Source organism: Falco punctatus (assembly GCF_963210335.1).
Source record: "Falco punctatus genome assembly, chromosome: 4".
Lineage (NCBI taxonomy): Eukaryota > Metazoa > Chordata > Aves > Falconiformes > Falconidae > Falco > Falco punctatus.
The window spans coordinates 43883426-43903741 of NC_137583.1; the positions used below are offsets into that span (position 1 = coordinate 43883426).

The 20316-nt window shown below is 36.3% G+C and overlaps 1 protein-coding gene across 14 annotated transcripts in view; it reads right to left on the reverse strand.

Moving 5' to 3' along the window:
- LOC308063625 (uncharacterized protein) overlaps nt 1-20316 on the reverse strand; it is a 49857-nt gene that overhangs the window by 28958 nt on the left and 583 nt on the right. For 3 of the 14 annotated variants that reach the window (XR_013928006.1, XR_013928007.1, XM_080386856.1), the window contains exons 1-6: nt 19820-20311; nt 19666-19736; nt 15757-15860; nt 14160-14282; nt 9393-9463; nt 1-8240 (exon numbers count right to left, since the gene is read on the reverse strand). The exon at nt 1-8240 is cut by the window's left edge. Coding sequence is in view for 3 of the 14 variants with exons in the window: in XM_080386856.1 (XP_080242982.1) it covers nt 8140-8240; nt 9393-9463; nt 14160-14282; nt 15757-15860; nt 19666-19736; nt 19820-20207 (858 nt within the window). In the remaining 11 variants the exon portion in view is untranslated. Of the gene's footprint in view, nt 20312-20316 lie in introns of those variants that run through there. The other 11 variants (XM_080386858.1, XM_080386857.1, XR_013928003.1 and 8 more) reach the window with 11 other exon arrangements.

Below are 20316 nucleotides of genomic sequence, written 5' to 3' on the forward strand. Positions count from 1 at the left end.
ATAAACAGATTTAGGTGGTTTATGAAATGGTGTCTTAAATAGAACAGCCACAATGAGACTATTAAATAGTCCCTTTTTCATTATTTCTTCTGATCTTGTAAGTAAGAAAAATAATGTGCTGGCTTTTAATTTCTTAATTCTCTAAGTAACTTTAAGGAGAATTAATACCTCCTTATGTTGGGTGTCAAAAACTTAGGCACCATCAAGAACAAAATCACTGAGGAATACCCCATTATCAGGCAAGAGAGACGGCTACTGCCAGAGTTATGCAGCCTCTCATATGATAAGCTTTTAAAATAGGTAGGACTCAAAGAATTTGCTGAGTTTTGAAAGGCTCTACCCTGAATCTGAGTTTATTCTACAAAACCGGACTGCCACCTTTAGGGGAGTTACGCTGTTAAGTCACACAACAGACATGAAAAGGTGGATTTTATAGAAAATATTTCCTTTGTGTCTACAAACTGTATGTGCACATGTGTGTATATATACACACACATAGTTGTGTATCTCTACATAGATAATAGTTAGGTCTTGCTCCTGAAAAGATTGTTTAATGCAGTACAGCAGAACCAGGTATCACCTGTATCATGAACTGTTTGTTCATTTTTTTAATCACTTTTTAATTCAGACCTTGGCTAAGAACAATCAATATGGCTGTAAATCTGAAAGTTAAATAGAAATAGATATTGTATCTATAGGAGTAGAGATGAGGTACTTCCCGTATAATCAAAAATTGTTTAACAAGGCTTTGTTAAATTTATAAAATTTGTTACTTCAATAAGGACTGAATTAGTCATGCTCTGTAGGAGTTGTTTCTAATACTCTACTCAGTTTATACTTTTCTGTAAAGAACATACCATTCAGCACTGTAGTACTTTTTTTTGCGTGGAGGACTATATTATTTCAATTCCATTCATCTTTACATTCCATTTGCTGCTTTACTAGGATTAACAAAGCATTCCAAGTATTTTAAGAGGAAAGTAATACATTCACAAAAATTCTCATTAAAGTCTTTATCTTCAAGTTACATAAGACTGCACTTTTTAATGACTAAAAACTGCATACTGAAGCAGCACATATTCATCACATATTTAGAGAATGATTCTGATAGTACTTTTGTTGCATTGATTTGGGAAGATCCCTTTCTTTGCTACCACATTGTTGTGTCTTGGAGCTTTATTACTACAGTAATAAATACAGCATTCTAATTCCAGGATATACTATGTGGCTCTCAATGCATGACTCTCAATGTGTAACTAACACGGATCTGTCCTACTATTAAAACAACCCCGATATGGAAAAGTTCAGTTTTAAATCTAGATGATCAAATCAAATTGGGGTTTGTACAAAATGAATAAGGCTACAAGCACAACTAAATAGCATCTTTCCAACAAAGGTTTATTGTCTTGCAAGATTTATGTGTCTCGATTTCATGAAAATTCGGGAGGATTCTTTATTCATACTGGGGTTTTTTTGTGTAAATTCGTAAGGGTATTCTCTTTAATTACTATCAGTAGTGAAACACATTAAAGACTAGGTGCATTATCTGTTTAAGCAGAGAGAAACACTAAAGCTCATTAAGATGAATTCCTGGTGCACTACCTCTGAGCAATTACTTCAGTTTCTCCACCTCTAACACTTGGCAACAGAAATACAAATAAACAGAATTCCCTACAAAATGTTCTGAAATGAGGTGTTTCAGAATCGGAGCATGTTCCCAAGATGGCTCCTCCCAGAGAAATAATGTTGGCCTGTTGTTTTAAATGAAGGGGCCCATTAAGTGCCTTTGTAGATTACTTCTGCAGTAATGTGTGAGTAGAAGCAGAGATATGGTTTCTTGAAGGTGATATCTACAGCGATATGTTACACACAGATCTTAATTTTGAGCTATTCTTAATTCTGAAGCAAAGCTCTTCCTAACTTAATTGTGCAGTCAGGCCTATGATGTTGCAGTTTCTAATATGTTTCAAGTTATAATTGTATTTACAAAATACAAGTATGGCTGATTGCTTTGGGAGATACACACACATTGCGAATTAAATGAACTGTTAGAACATGAACGTTCTTCGTGCCTGAAGAATGTTGGATATTCTCAGAGAACTTATAAAAGAAGAAATGCACTTCTTAATTGTTGTTATTCTCCATGCACTTTAATTCTCCATGGATCTGTGGTGATTTATGAATGTACACCATTGTTTGCTTCTATATGCATATGCTTTCTTTTGCCTTCCTCCCTGACAAGTTGTCAGAGCTTTGTTTCTCAAAAATAAAGTTTTCAAAGAGACATGTAAAGTACTGGGATGGCAGGTGCGTGAAAAGTGGCAAGAATGGGAAATCAGAATTTGAAATGTTTGTCCATTGTAGAAAAAATAATTTTAATGGTTATTTTTGCATGCACATATATGGGTAATTAGGAATCTTTTGGACGCTAAATGCATCTTGCAAGATTCAATACAATGCCCTGTAATATGAAATCTTAAAAATTCTATTGTACATTGAGATGCGATATAACTTGGCATTATGCAAAGCCCCACTGGTATTTTGCTATTGTTGTATGTATTTTCTGTTATTGTAAAAGAATCCAAAACAAAAAAAAGGAAGACCAGACTATAGAGGAAGAGTTATGCATTTGACTGCACATAGAAATAAAATAACATGGAAAACAAATTTTTACATGGATTTATACATTTACAGATACAATAGTTTCGATTTTTCTTCATTCATGTGTTTAATAATTTAAAAAGATGGAATAGGAACAGTTACATAATTTCCATTTCTTATGCAAGAGTGTTTTCCTGAAAAACATATAGTAATTTCAGCCAATTTGTCATTCTTCTCCCCCTTCCCAAGTTTCTGTGGTCACCTTCACCAATGGAAATCACAACCTCATTATTACTACTTCAACCGGTAGGTATTATAAAAATACTAGATCCAGTAACAAAATAAACATAAGACAACGGCATGTTGTCTTAAATGCATTAAAATAATTCCATAACCTTTCATTATGTATCTAATCATATCATAGAATAGTTTGGGTTGGAAGGGACCTTTAAAGGTCATCTAGTTCAACACCCCCTGCAATGAGCAGGGACAAGAGCTGGTACCAATATTAAATGGTTGAATATTAAATGGTTGAATATTAAAGGGAGGAAAACACAAGACCACTTTACCTTTTGTTTTTTAAAGTCCTATTTCTGAATATTTTGCTATTTGTTCTGTATTAGTAGGGAATTTACATTCCTGTGTAAAAAGACTTGGATGTAAGTGCACAATTTAGATTTTATGACCAGTGAACATGCCTATAATATGCCTCAAATATTTTAAAAGACTGACTTTTTTTTAAAATAAACAATAATAACTACAAACCATGTTAGCATTGGGAACAACGTATATAAATTCTTAAGTAAGGAAAAGATTTTAACAAAAATTCACTAACTATATTATTTTCAGAAAAAGTCAGCTTAAATAAATCCCACATTCAAACATTACATATCTGGGTAAATTCCAATATCTCTTAGTTAATAAAATATTTTCTAGCTGCATTTCCATTGCCATATATTTCAATGTAAAGCTAACGTGCAGATACAATTCTGTGTGTCCATTCCCTTTTACTATTTCTGGAAAAGGTCCTAACAGATTAGATTTATCTAGATCAGATACTTCAGAATTGACTTGTTGATACGTTTCTTGGGAAGATAAATTTGCCTCTAAATTATGCTAAGGTATTTTCTGTTCCAAGATAGTCTAAGCCAAAACTTCAGTTAATATGAACTGGCATAATACTACTTGACTCAATGCTGATGTATACCAGCTACCATGTGATTCTGGTTTTTTATCTAGACTTTGAATAAATCAGGGTAACAGAACAAGTAACAAGTTCCCTGTTAAGGTCTCATTTCAATACTCTAAAATTGAACAAGACATTTAAGATCATTCAGGTCAAATTTTGTGTCAACTCAGTCTTCCTTCTTGAAAGATGATACTTGTTTTGGGAGACTCTAACCTAACCTAACAGAACCTGATGACAAAACCCAAAACTGAAATCTCCTTTAGGCAGGATAATGAGTCTAAAGTGCTAGATCAGTGGTCTTTTATGATATATGAACTTTATTCTACCCTAAACATTAAATCCATCAGACACAATAGAAGACAAATGTTATCAAACAGTATTCTCTTCCATTTTAACTTAGATTTATTAGCTCCTTATTGCCATTTGGGTTTTTGCCCAAGCTAAGGAAAAACACTCTAAGACCTCAGAAGAGAAATGCTATCTGTCTGGTGTGTCTGTGCTTGCCATATGTGATCTTCTTTGTCTTATGAAATACCTGCAGCAAAGTTGTTGGTGCGAGGCTGAAAGACAATGTATTCTTTAAGTAGTGTGTTGCTCCTGTAGGCAGCCCAGTCAGCTAAACTGGCACACTTCTTTCCTTCTGCATTCTCACAGGTTATTATTTATGTTACAGGCCTACATGAGTTCCTTGATCCAGAGCTAAAAAGCCTGCAGAATGATGATCCCTTAGGAACCTGCTTTCTTTATGCCACAGTTGAGGTACAGTAGTTTCGTAACATGGGTTATATGCTGATTATCACAATATAGGTTATCACAAAACAGATTAACTGATGATTATCACAATATAGAGGTCTGCTGCTATGAAATATTAGACACTTTGGAGGAATCTCATTGCACCTTATAGGCTGTCTTACTAGACTATTCACATTCTGAATCTTTTAAGGGCTACTCTTAGCCCCATTGGCTTAATAGTGGAACTATCTCCTGTATCAAGAGACCTCTAATTTCAGTGTGCTGTTTTATGAAAGCTATACACTGTACTTGAATTTGAAGTGTACATGTCAGTGTCTGGTCTGTTGCTTAAGTTTTAATATTCTAGATTTAGGAATCAGAAGAAACCAGGATAGCCAATGAAATAAATTAAATAACTAATTGAAAAATATTTATTTATTCAATTATTTAACTTATTTACTTAATTGAAAATATTTAGCATGCCAACAGCAATACTTCTGTGCTATTAGTCTAAGAGTAGTTAAATTTAAAAATAATAACCCCTAGTTGACTAATATTAATATGGTGAATAAATGTGCCACCAAGAAAACTGTTTATATTTTTAAGGAGCCAAGCATCTGCACACAATTTCTGTCTCACAGCAGAATGTTATTCAGTGTCTGAGAATACAGAGGAAAAAAGTCTTTGCTCTTTCTCCTTCAAGATAGACAGGAGTATGTTTATTTTCAGCAAATATCCATGATGTGTGAGACACTCTCTCGTGAGCATTCAGTTGCTGGAAGAGTAAAACTTTTTTATTCCTTTCAATAAACATCCTGCACATGCATCTCCTGTATGTGCGCACTAAATAAAGGAGGAAGGAAGTCCTGAAAGACTGTCTATGTATTCAGTTGTGAGCTCCCAGTGGGAAACCAAGGCAAAGGGCACAATTATACAAATGGGCAAAGGTATCTACATTCCACAGTGCCAAGCAACCATCAAATCCAGAAGAAATTCCTAGTCTTCATGCTTGCCCTACTTCAGGCATCTGGGAATCATTGAAGTCTTGCAAGTAACTGAAAATATTAGCCCTCTGGTTACTGATCACATCTTGCTAAAGTATACATTTCATCTGCCCATCCTAATTTTCTTGTCCCTTTTACCCCATATTGTGAGACAGGATATTAAAATAAATTCTTCATATTTCTTTGACAGAGTGTAACAACATTTTCCAGGCAAAATGTGTCACAATTTTCTCGACAGCGTACTACTGTTATTTCTCTAGGGCCATAAAAATTGGCATACCACAAATGTCAGTGGTGCTTAAAAGCCTGTCTTAGTGGGGAAAGAGACTACAAAAGCAGCATGGGTAATTTCATAAGAAAAGATATTAAAACTTTTCTAAAATAGTTGTTCAATAAAATAAATGGTACAAAAAAAGTCATTAGAGTGTAGGATAAGTCTCTTCCTGCAACCTGGGAAGAAAACCTTTTTTCTTATGTTTTTATCATCTGTGATTAATATACTCACCTCTAGTTTTTGCCAGTAAACCCTGACACTACATCACTGTGCATTACCTTGTTTCTCCTTGTTCATATTATGCTGCATACCACTACAAAAAGCTAACTAAAAGTGACATTTGGGTTATATATGGCAGGATTTTTCATATTTACCTTGGCAGACCTTAGTTCAAATACAAATTTGGTGACAGTATCAAGAGTCAAACACTATCATTTTTTTCTAAGGCTTATAGACCTACATCAGAAAAATAATCAGGCAAGAATTTAAGGAGTAGTGTTAAACAGAGGTGTAGGGCAGAACCTGTCGTAGCACCCATTTTGCACCACAGCTAAATGAACAGTATTTAATTTTTCATAGTTACAAAAGGTAAAAACATGAAACAAGATCCCTACATCCACAGTTAATGTGAAAAGATACAGAGCAGAAAATGCTTATTTTTCATCTAACAAAGTCACTAAGCCAAATTCTGTCTGTTGTGCCATGGCCTTTAGCATAGTTGCTTATCAGTGTAGGAGTTAGACTCCTGTATTTGTACCACTCGAAAATACAAAGCCACAATGTAAAATGTACAAAGGAGGTAGATACATTGAGGAATTTACCACAAACAGAAAGAAAAGTTATCTATAGCAATGAAAGCCCCTGTTATTAAGGACAGAAAACCTTTTTTCAGCAGAACAGTTTGGGTATTGACCAATTTTTTCATTTTTCAGCAGCACATCAAAACTTTCCGGCACGTTTCTATCTTGTTCAAATGAACTAAGAAACTCCTGATACAACTCTTGATACTGCTTATCAACTTGTGACACATGGCAGTGTTTGCTAACTTGCAACAAGAAAATGTTTATCTTTTTGCTACACTCAAAGCAAGCAGCAGAACTGAAAGTTCCTTTAAGAAGCTGGCAAGTGGCCTACAGTCTAAAGAGGCTTTGGTTTACTCCGCATTTTTGGGTTGGGTTTTTTTTTTTTCATTCCCATGCCTTTTCTCAGCACATAATTTTCTATATTTCTAATGTTATAGACTGGTAATAATTATCTATAGCCTGAAGTACAAAACATGTTCCAAAATAAGGTACAGCCCCTTAAAATTATTATTTGTTCTTTCCAATCTTTTAACACACAAGTGTGAAACACATAGATCAAGACTGGGAGATGTAGAGTCACAGAACAGAAATGATGTCCTGAACTCCCAAATATGTTTAAAACTCCATGTTACTGCCCTAACACTGCCATACTGTGCTTCATTGGCATTGAAATACTGAAGTGTTCTTTAAGTGTTCTGTAGGTAGAGTGGGAAATAATTGTTCTGTTCTGTGTGATATATATAAAAGGTGAGACTACATCCTTGAATATATAATACATATAATGTTAACGCCACCCATTATTATGTTTCATTAGGAATGTTAATGTTTTTGTGCAATAAACTTGCTATTACAGGTATTGTCATATACTCTGCAAAACTACTCTGCTCATATTAATTCCTAGTGAAATCAGTTAAAACTGTGTAGCTAAACAGTTTGTTATGCAGGATCAGAGTTGTAGGGTTTTTTTCAATCCCGTTATTAACAATGATAAAGGAAATTTTCTTAGGGACTTAGGTGAGATGAAACTCATAATGCAGCAATTCACCATTTCTTGCTGTCTTGTGGATGAGTCTGAGAAAAAGTCAACAAAACCAGACACATAAAATAGCAATAATAAAATAGCAAAAATAAAAATAATCATGACCAAGCTTGCTGACCAGTCCCAACTGGTATGTGCAGCACAAAGGACAGAGCCATAGTATTGCCCTGCAGGCAATGAACTGGTGTCTTCCAGCCTCCCACCATGCTTGCAGGGTCCTGCCAGAGGGTACTTTATCCTCAGATCGAGCTTTGCACTGCAGTCTCCTTCTATCACATGCACCAACGTGTTGTGCAGCCCCCAGCAAAGCCATGGTTTTATTATACAGCCTGCCACACTGGATGCATGTCTCTTTTGCAGGACATGATGCATGGAGTGACCTGCTTTACAAGAAAATCAGGAGGCTTGAATTGACTAATTGGTGTAATTTTTCCACTCACACACGCCATACTGGGATGTTAGCAAGAAGTACATTATCAGGAAATTGCAGCTGTGGCTCAGCCTTTACTTTCTGGCAGCAGTATCTGGAAAAGGAGTTGTCTCTGGTCTTGGAGGTTTTTTTGACTTCTTGGAACTTTCTGTTTATTAACTGGATAATCTGCAAAGGAGGAGATAGGAAAAGAGCTGCCGCAGAAATATACTATGTTTAAGGCGAAAACTGATGTGCCCTGGCCTAGTATTCCAGATGAAAATGCACTCTGAAATTTCCTGGTAGCTGAACGTGCTCCTCTGATAGGTGAAGTGCATGCATACCTTACCTTGCTTCAGTTCTAATGAAGGTGTTTTGCACTTTCCTGTGAGTGCCTAGAGGGCAAAACAGGGCCCAGATCCTGAATCCAGAACCTCTTGAATCTGAAACATTCATCTCCTAATGCTCAGACTGGAACCAAAAATCTGTAATTTTCATTTCAGATACATTCTAACAAGGGGGATATTTTCCTTTTTGGTTTTAGATACACCCAGAGTTTTAAAATAATATTATTGTGAAATTTTGGTACAAGTCAGAACAGAACAGATTTATAAGATAAGATGATTTTATATGAATTAGCAAGATACTGAACCTAGATTATTTGAATATGAGTCCAGATTATGTCACACAGTCTGTGTTTGATTCAAACTATAATCTGAAGATCTTCTGGACACACTCAGTTTTTACTGCCAACTACAGTCATGGGATAATTTTGTTATGGATTAGTTCAGAACTTGGAAAATTACTAGGACAGATTCTCTGGCTTTACATATGAATATCTTAGTGCTTCCTCTGATATAAAATTAATTTGCTGCAATCTAGTTTCTCACCACAGAGATCTCAGAAAGCCTCAGACAGCAGTCATAGCAAGACCATAGATTTCTCTTTTAAAGGAATACACAAAATAAATTTGTTATTGGAAAGGTAAAGAAAGTTTTTAAGTGTTTTTTTCTTAAAAAAACAATGACAACCCAGAATTCAACAAAAAATCATTTTGGTTAAGAATTCCAGTCCCTCAGTAGATTATCGCGTAATATCACCTGTCTAATCTGACTACTGGATAAATTAATCATCTCCAAATATTTCAGCTTCTATTTTAACTGCTTAAGTGTAAAAGAGGTCATATTATCTTGATGAAAGCATGATTATGAAATGTGTGATTTATTTTAATGATCTTTATTAGTTTACAATGATTCCTTGTATTGCTACACTGTATACACACTGGCAAATCTTCTTCCAGCTATAATTAAGATTATGTCAACACTGTATCTCATAACTTACATTTGCCCTTGTTTTTAATACAACTGTAAAGATCCACTTGACTCAGAATCTTGGCACTGGCGGTTAAAATTCTGGAATAAAAATGTTTATGCACATTTAAAATCTAAGGAAAATGAAAACAAAACCATTTACACATACTTAGTCAGCCATCAATGGCAACAAAGTAACGAAGTCTGAAGCAGTTTAGTAGAATTGAGAAGTGCAGTAGTGACCATTTATTAATGACCTTTTATTAATAAAACGTTTATTTTTTTATGCATTCCTGCTCCCAAAACTAACCACTTAAGGAAAAGATACATTGCAGACTCATCATGAATACTAGTCTTCTTCCTTTGCCCTTACTTCTGGCCACAGTCTGGTCCCCTGTTCAGAAAACTAGTTAGGTCTTTATTCTATAAACTTATTTACAGCATCTGAGTAGTGATTTATCTCTTGCAGTTGGCTTGCTACTCTGCTATAGCTCTTCCTTTCCCACATCTTTCTCCTAACAGTGCGAAACCAAACGGCTTATCCTAGCTTTTCTGAACAGCTTCATTGTGATACGGGTGCAGTACTGCTTCCTGCATTCAAAGTCTGATCCTGTTATTTATGTATGTTATGGATATATGTACCAGGTAATGGCACAGGGAGCTCCAGTGGTATCCCTTGAGTAGTGACTGAAGCAGAATTGATGCTATCTTAATTCAGTAAGAAACTGGATCTAACATATTGGAAGTCAAATAACATAGTAAATAAATAAATATTATTAAAATGGATGAGCCAAGTTCTGTATTCTGAATAACATTTTAAATAGTCAGTGTACATACAGTTGAGGTAATGTTCAAAATTTGAGATAATAATGGGCTTATACAATACATAAGTGTGATTGGTTAACTTATTCAGCCTATTTAATAACTGCATGTCTTTTCTGCTATTTTTGTTTATCTATTATGGGATCATTGGCACTCAAAAAACTTTCTGTATAATAAAAACCTAAAATGTTGTTAATGCCCTTCCATTTTGTAAAATAATGAAAGTATGCTGCTATTACTCATTTATTGGCACATAACAAACATTTAGTATCTTTTCCACTGTGGAAATTCTATTTGAAAAATATTACCTAGTTGCTACTGTTCTAACTTTTAGAATTTGTTCATTCATGTTAATGACTCTTGGTCCTATAATTAAAAGAAATCAAAATCCCTAAAAAGGGGCTAATAGAAATATTTGCTTTACCTATATTTAAAAAACAACCAGACAGCAAAATTATCTTCTACAAAGTATTTAATACTGAAACCTACTCACACCCTATTCACAGACGAGGTGCTGTTAGCCTCAGTGGACAGTCTTACAGAAGAGTTTTGCAGTCCTTCCTCTGGGGCTGTATCAGATCCAGAGAGTTTTTTAACATAATATTTCAAATCAAAATAATTTAAAAAAATACGCAATTTGAAGCACATATTTGAATTCAGAAGTTTAAGTACACATCTCAAACCATGTGCTTGGCTCTCATTTTCTAATGCATATTATTCAGTGATAAAATTGTGTAAAAAATGACAACTGCATGTCAGGTGATTCCTATTAGATACAAAAGGGACTGGAGTGTAGTGTTACTGATTTTGATTCCCTTCCTTGGATTTAATCTCAGGATTTCTAGGCCTAAGCAAATAGTTTTCTTGATAGCAGTGTCATATGATAAATGCACCTTTACATATTTACAGAGCACATGTTCAGAAGCAATCTGACTTTTGCTGTGTCCTGTATGTATGTAGGTAGGTATGTAAGAATCAGCTATTAAGATCTACAAGTTCTATGTGCAAGAAATTTTATGAAAGATTGCTTACATTGAAGGAAAAAAAAATAATTCTGATATCCTTGAAAGATTACATATAAGATGAGATTGTAACATAGGACAAAGACAAAATCAGATCAGTTTTAATGCTCAGATCTACCACAGTATTCTTTACATAGTATTGTGACTAGCATAGCCCCCAAAAGACTTTTAAAAAGTAATCAAAATTCCAGTCTGTTCATATTAGCAGTATCTTCTTTATAAAGGCAACACAATTTATAGCTCTGAGAGTACTGATCCTTAAATATTACAGGACTCCACAGAGTATGTGCAGTCTCACCCTTTTTTTTAAAACATTTTTCAATTAGATGCAGAGCCTTTACCTAGGAGTGTTACTTATAAATAAAAGGATTGCTAAACATGCACACAAATGGCAAAAACCTTTACTAATAGTATTAATCATTCAATTAATCTAATACCTTCTAAGTAACTTTTATAATTTTAAGGTCTGCATAAGCCGTGAGCCGGTCTGTGTTACAACACCTTTCATTTATGTCGGAAGGTGCTAGGATTCATCTTGCAATCTGTATAGAAACACTGAAGTATTGGTAAGAAAATTTAGAATTAATATAATCACTAGTTTTTCCACTGCTTTCTGCCTATACATACATTTGAAATGCTGTTGCATGTTGAAATGTTGTATATTGAAATGCATATACCAGCATGTTTTGACCTGTGAATATAATATTGTGCAACAGGGCTCATTCTGTCCTTCTAGAAAGTAATTTTCTTGTGGTATTTATCTGAGCATCAAAAGTTCTGGGTTCCAGTCATAACAGCAAGCTTGCTTTGTGACCTATAGAACATGACTTAACCTGTAAGATTTTCCTGCCTGAAAAATGAGAAACACTCCTTTAGCAGAATGAAGAAGAGCATTTCCTTGGGGATTAAACTTTAATATAAAAGGGGCAGGGAGAATCTACCCTACTAGTTTCTTTCCTATGTCACCAAATATTTTGAAGGTCATTTATAGATATTAGATACTGTCAGAGGGATGATATGATACCTTCTATATGTTATTTCTTTTAAGCTAGTCAGTCAAGTACATTTAACACAAACCAGTTATAGTACTGTCCTACACACAGCTACTGAAATAAATGTCACTAATACTGCACATGTCAAACTGATGATATGTTGTGCTGCAATACCCAGACAGAACCAAGAGACATTTGCATTTATACATTCGGCCTTTTCCTTCAAGAACTGTGGAGATCTGCAGGCTTCAGGGGAACTTGCCACCTAGCAGGAATAAACTTCCTGAGAGAGTAAGTGTGGGCCCTCCTGTCCTGGGGATCTCTCATGCTCACCCAGAGGGGTAGAGAGAAAAGCAACACAGGACAACTGCATTACCAGTAGACTATGCCGTCCATCCTTCCTCAAAAGCCCCTGCAAGAGAAATATCCACACAAAGACCTGGCAAGTTGAGTAAGCATGGAATAGCTGAGAATCTACAATGTCTTTTCTAGGTTTAATTGTAAATGTATTTTGGGACTGCATGAAAATTTTATTTGAATATTTTTGTGCATTTAATTTAAATAGAAGTACTGGGCAGATCTATGCATTCGATAAATGGCCTCATGTGTGTTCTTAAAAGCGGTTAATATTCTAAGTGAGGTTCACTATAGCTGTAGTTCAAATTAGCCTGCAGTATCTGTGTCATGTTTTCAGAGACATACATGCTGAATTCTTATGTTAAAAACAAGTTAATCATACCAAAAAGGTGAAGCTCTCACTCTTAAGCCAAAATATATTTCTTTTCATAATACTATGCAGTTATCAGCATGTCCCTTGGATTTATGACTTATGACATTTGTTTACCAACAGGTGGTTGCCTATCTTGCCATTTATATTTTAAGCAACAGTAAACACAACTAAAAATAATGTAAGATAAACAAAATAAAACTCGGTGGGGGTTTTTTAAATGTTTTTACAGAAAAGCTGTATTTATATGCTAGGTCTTCAAGGAGTTCACACCAGGCCCAGCAACACAGAAGAATACTGCAAGAGCAATAAGGATTTTTAGGGGCATTATGATAGTGTAATGGAAACACATCTGCCCCCAAAAGTCCCTCATTTTCCCTGCGGTAAGAGCCATGCAGGAAGTGGTGAGTGCTGTGGAACATCAAGAATGCAACTATAAAGAAAAATTCTTAAAGTTAGAACAATTTTCCAACAATATTTCAGGATTTCATAATTTCCTGTTAGTCCACTGCATACAAAAATTGTAGTTTTTCAAATAGCGTCTAACTCATTCACTTTGGAGGTATAAAATTGTTCTGTCCATTCACCAAAGTGAATTCTGAAGCAGCTATCTTAGAAATACTGTTAGTATTGGGAAGCTAAAAATGCATAAAGCACAGACAATCCAGGACAGTTTCTGTTCTTTCAGCTCCCAAAAAGCAAAAAAACAACCACAGAATACTCATCATTAACAGTTGACCTGCATCTCTTATTTGTCACTCTTACTTCAGTGACAGAGCAAACATTAGTTTACAGCAGACAATGAAACAAAATAAAATCCTATAACATCTTTCATCGTAAAGAATTTCAGAATATTTCTCCAACCAACCATGTGGGCAGTTTTCCATACACACAAAACCACCACTCACTCATAGTAAAAAGGCAAAGAAGTATCCCAATTTAGTAAAGACTGAATATTCCATGTTTAGAAATCTCCTTAGTAAAACAGGTAGGACATTGGAACTTTTAGTTATCCCTCTTTAACTGATGTGCCTAATGAAAAGTTACCCTTTTTAAAATAATCCACAGTAAATAGCACCTAAGAATATTCTTCAACAGATTCTTGTGGCAATGTATAAAAAGTAATGATATTGTTGAAAAAAGCAAAGCTTAGTTCCTCATATATTATTTAGTATGATGTTCTGTGTAATACACTTGTTCTTTGTTTGTCTGTCTTGTAACACAAAACCACGAACCCGGTTCTCTCCTCAGGTTCCAGAAATTTTACTGTGATTTCATCTGTATTTTTTGTTGATGTAGGTCCAGCGATTTCAGTGGAGAGAAATACTGTGGACTTACACCAGCATCCAGGCAGACACCTACTGACAGAGGTGTGTGAAGTTTGTGTGATTTGAAATTAGCCTTTTTCTACAAAAGAAAGCTTTTACACAAACAGCAGCAACATCAAAGCAAAAATCTAGATTATGCTGACTCCAACAGACATTTTTAACAATAGCAATATATAACAAATAGAAACACCTCTTCAGTAAAATTACTGCATTCAGTTATTTTTACTGACCCTTGTGGGCCAATCCTAAAACATCCTGAAATTATTTTTCTCGCCCTTTCCTAAAACCGTTTATATGTGCCTTGTTGTAGATGACAGAACACATTTTGTCTTTTTGTCTTTTTAATTCTTATTCTGACCTACAAAGCAAAAGAAAAGCTATTACTTTAAAGAACTGGTGTCTAGCTACGATTTTATATCAGTTCATATAGAAAGGTCATGATTCCAGTAAAAGGATTTGGACTGTCTGACTGAAGCTGGGAGACTTAAAATAGCAAAAATGCATCAATGCTACATTACATTGGTGAATTGTAGTCTTCCCCATTAACAGCTAAGCTAAAATATTACAGCAGTATTAACTGAAAAGATCAAAATAGTTTTGTTTAAAGTTATTAATGTGTATCAATGATGTCAGCATCCAGAACATTAGGAAATCAGATAGGACTGATGCATCATTTTTAAGACCTTTGAGCTCAGCTAGGAGCAGGTATTCTCTAAACAGAAAAGAAAAAAAATAAAATTTTACAACTGTGGAGCCTGTCTGTAGAGAATTATGTTTCCAATGTGAAAAATAAAATGTTGACAATTGAAGAGCCTTATATCCAGCAGGGAGTCAGAAATTGGTGGTAACCTCCTGAAACCAACTGCTAACACGTGGTCGTGATGCTACCTCACAAAGCAAGTTACCTCAGTAATAGATGGGGTTTTATTTCTATTCCTATTATCCTATTATCTTTATTTATTCTGCACACGTTGTACAAATGTTCTGAAAAAAATCCACAAGCTGAATAACATCTGTCCATTCATGTCACCTACATAAATATTGCCCTTGCACTGAAACCTTGTAAAGAGAAATTACTTAGGCATTTTGACAGGAGACAAAAAAGGCTGATTCTTTGTTCCTTTTTTCCATGTTTGTACCTTTACCAAATTCCCTACATGTTTGCACTGTTTGACTGCGAACAGTGTATGACATTCCAAGAAGAGATTTGCGTATTTATTAACTGATGTGCACTGTGAACAAAGCAAATGATGCTTTAAATTCATTAATTTCACTAGAAGCTTCATAGTCTCAAGCCGCATCGTCTGAAGTGGTTTTGGCAGTTCATGTGATATAACCACTTTTCTACCACTTCTTCCACTACAGTCTTCTTACACTTCCAGGTGATAGCAGTGTTTTTGCTCTAATAATTTAAAGCCATGACAAATCTTGCAATTTTTTTTTTGCTTCATAACCTGCTAAATATGATATTTAAGGCAAATAAAAAAGGATTTTTGAGTGATACCTTTGAAAAATATGTTCTGAACATACTGGTGTATGTTCACATAAATTTTCCTTGTGGCATGATGTCCAGGCTTTTCTCAGGCAAGCAGTGCTGATGTGTAACGTCTAACAGAGGGCAAAGAACAAGGCACAATTTAAAAATCATACCTTGGGTGTCTGTGTTCTTGCCCTGGAAAAACCCTGGATAGCTTCATAGGAAGGGATGACTGATTTTGCAGCCTTCACTAAGGCAAAATTTTTAGTTGTTCCAGGTCATGAGTTTCCAAACTCGGGGTCATTACCTCCCTCTCTCTTTTTTTTTTTTTTTTTTCTCTTCTATGGCTAGATCAGAGGGGAGTCACAAAACTTTTCTGTTGCAACATGAGGTCAGGAGATATCAAAGGTTGAGGCCCTGCTTCAGAAAATGCAGGCCACAGACCAATTCCCAACCCATGGCACTGAATTCTGGTCGAGATCCTGGTCTTTTCACTGCTTTCAATAAAATTTCAAAAGTAAACAGATTAGGCCATTTGCTAATCCTCTGCTGATTCAATGTTTGTAAGCAGGGTGTTTTTTAAAGGGTTGCTTAAAAATGCAGAAAAGTAATTCTAAAAATGTAGTTTAAAATTTATTTTAAATAGAAACATAGCTAGCAGGGATTTCACTTTTATAAATTATAAATGCAATAAATAATTGGAGTTGATATTTCTAAATATTTTTTAAATAATTCATTACTTTTTTATCTCAAGGAAAATTAATTTTGATTCAAAACATACTATCTACTTTTTATCTTCTGTAAATTTCTTTTTTCATTTCAAATAGCAAGATAGACTGATCCCAGGTATTTAATTATTAATGCTTTGGATACGCAATGCACTTCAGGAGTCTCAGCTCTGAGGCCACCACCCCATGCTGCACGCAAACCTTGTGGGAAAACCAGTGTGAGGAAAAGAGATCGAATTTTTATAGCACAGATATTTAAGGAGTCTATCACTGTTTTGTCTAATCATCATTAATTTGGGTGACACATATAAAATGGACACATATTTAAAGTTTAATATTAGGCATGACATCCATAGTAGTAGAAAATTGTCTGTTTTATTGCACACTAGAGACAAACAGGAGCTCTTTCTGTAAGCTTACTAATGGGGGAAAATGTGAGTAAAAATTTTGTATGAGGAAGGCCTTCCTACAGAACTGTAACTGTGTTCTTGAACACTGCTCATTAATCATTTACATAGTCTATTAATTCTAAAGCTAGGTTATTGGTGCTAGAAGGAATGGATGTGAAATTTATGTATCTTCAGTAGAGACTCCAATAGAAGCTATTTGAAAAAATATCTAAAAATAGCTGGTTAACAAAATGCGCTACATAAAGCATATCTTACTGAAAGTAGCTATACAAAACTACATGTTTTAATGTAAGAGCTTTAAAAGTAATAGTTGGTGAGAAGCAACTGCTCTATTTCAGCAGAGCAGAGCTGATCTTTGCTGCTGTTTGGATATGTAAGTCGACTTGTTTCTCTTCTCCCTCAAAGCAAAGTCCTCACATTGACACACTTTCTAATCTCGGATTCTCTGCTCTTATGTTTTCAGAATACTAGTGAAAAGACCATAGGAATTAAACCTATCCAAATCTGACAACTTGTAATATTGGGCAGGTCTAGAATGTATTCATACACAGAGTACTATAATTAAAAAATAAAAAATTTCAACAGTTAAATTTGTAGCTTAATTGGTTCATGAAAATGTAACCTTCTCACAAGTGCTGCTTTTGAACAGCATTATTTCATGCAAAATAGTATCTAGAAGGCATATTAGCAGCACAATTCTGACCCAAGCTCTTCCACATCAGATTTCAGCATTAAACAAGCGAGAAATTTGTTGCACTGAGGTTTGGATATGTCCTATTTCACATGTGTAGTGATTATATTGCTATAAAATGTAAAATACTAGAATTCCATAGAAAAATCTGGATCATTCAGCATGATATCCATTTGTATGAATATAGAGATCCTGCATATAATCATGCTATATATCATATACCAACAGCTTTACTTTAACACTGTATCACTGTGTAACTTCAGCTGAATTTCCAGGCCTTTTTGAGATACTCAAATTGAGCCAGGTTGAGTAGGTCACCACTTAAAATTAATCTGACTGCAATGATAATGTGACCACAGTGTGATTGTCTAGATATTTATGTGTAACTTAAGCAGGTGATTAGCTGGCATAAAATGTCAAAACTATGACAGACACGTTTACACCAACTAAAAAGATGCTCCTGTATGTATTTTGTGTGCATGTGCCATATATATGAGCCATTGTATAAATTATATAGTGTGTCATGTGTTTCATTCAGTCTTAACTGTCTGTACATTATATTTAGAACCACAAGAAAGTTCAGCTTATCTACTAACAGATTTTCAACATCCATGAGGAAAGTACAACTACATGATTTTAAAGTAAAAATTATGCTTAGATTCTTTAGGATATCAGTAACAAAATGTAAATAGTAACAGGAACTTAAGCAGGTCTACCAAGCTCGGGTTTACAGTGCCTTACTCATAAAAATATATTCTACAACTTTTAGCAGTAGAAAAATTACTAATCTTTAAATTGATTCGTAGATATAGACTGTACACATGTAGACACACAAACAGGCACACAAAAAACCCCAGCTAGTTGAAGGGATACATTACAACTGAACACTTTGCGAGCAGAAAAACTGAGGAGGGGATTGACAATACAAATGTTACTGGTGTTCATACGTTGTTTTCACGGTTTAAACTGCCTCTCTTTTCTTAGAGACTTACTTCCTTTTATCACAATTCACCTATATTGAATGACCACTCTTTGAAACATAACTTTTTCTACAGCCTTTGCCGGCTTTTTAAGAGAAAAACACCAACAGTTAGAAAACTTGGGTTTGGAGGTTTTTTTGTGTGTTTAACTTTCAGAATGATTAATTCTCTGTCTGCTTTTTATCACTGAAGACAATGTCGAAGTTGAAATGTTATTATTTATTTAAAGCGTATAGTAGCCTTTTACTAAGTGCAGCAGTAGTTTGCTTACTAAGTTTAATGTCCACTGTAAGACCCATAACGTACTGGTTTCTTTTGCAGAACAAAGTGACCACCAAAAGCGGGACTTTGTGGGCCAGTTGGATAAAACATAAGCTCATCTCGCCCCCAAAACCCCGACTCTGGAACCACAACCTTCTGAGATTCAATTTGTAAGTAAAGTATCTGTGTAAGATATGCCAAATCGACTGAGAGAATCATTGCTTATAAAGTGAGTAAATTTCAGCCTAGTAAGAGAGAATGTTGTAGCCAAGTCACAATTTACAGTCTTACACTTTCTGGACAGCAGGAATTGCTAACAGATACTATTTGATTTTATTCACATTTTGTGATTTATTTATTAAGTAAGCAAGCAGCACCTTGCTCATTTATCTGTTCCACTGTGTTTCAAACTAAAGTTGGCACACGATGGAGAGAATCTGTCCTTATTCTCAATTTGTTATTTGTACGATAAACTAGAAAATATTGCCCCTGTAGTTAGGTCTCCTCCCCCTGCCAGTGGTGGTTTCAAGTATTCAGCCATGTGTCTAAATCTTACTACCCTCAGCATTACATTTCTTAAGAACTTCTTTGAAAGGGGAGAGGAAAAGTAAAGGCGTGGAGACAAAAGGAACATACTCTCTAAATCCTCGGTGTGTCATTCCGACAGAACTTCTAAATAAAGTCCGAGTGTAAAAGCATTGCAGTTTACACTTGGATGAGTGAAATAGGTAAATGCTGTCAGTTACTTTAAAAGAAACCGATCAGTGTGCTCGAGAAGCCACTGTTACACTTCTGCTTTCAATAACCAGAAGACAGACCCAGAGAACGCTGTCCTGGCCGAGCTGCCGTGTAACCAGCACACACACCTTGAAAGGGAAGCGCAGAGAAGTTGATGAGCATTCTGGCAAAGCAGAGACGTTACAATAAAAGCGACGGCCTGCAGGAAGAGGAATTAACTGACTTATTTACGACTGTAATGATTTAGAAGATGTTCCCCGCTGCTGCTGCACACGAGCTTACCAACCGCCGCGTACCGACGCCACCGGCCCGCCCGGCCGCAGCTGCTCACATCCGGCGAAAGCCGAGCCCAGCGAGCCCAGCGGCCCCAGCCGGGCGGCGGGCGGCGGCTGGGCCCCCGGCGGGAGCGGACACCTGTGGCTGCCGGGGGCGCCCGGCGCGGCGGCCCCGTCCCCTGCCCGGCGAAACGGCGGCGCCAGGCGGGCCCCGACCCCGCGGCCTGCGGCAGGTGGGCGCGGGGCACGCGCCGCCGTGCCGGAGGCGCCCGGGATGCGCGGCTCCGCGCCGGGCCGCCCCCGCCCCACCGGCAGCCTGGGGCGCCGTGCCGCGGCCGCCCCGGCCCGCCCGGCGCTGCCCGCCCAGGTGCCGCCCGCCCAGGTGCCGGCCCCATCCCCGCGGCAGGGCGCGGCCCCACCTGCGGGCCTGCGAGGCGGCGGGGACGTGCGTGCGGCCACGCTTCTCCCCGGCGGCGGCGGGGCGCGGAAGACGAGCGCAACTTA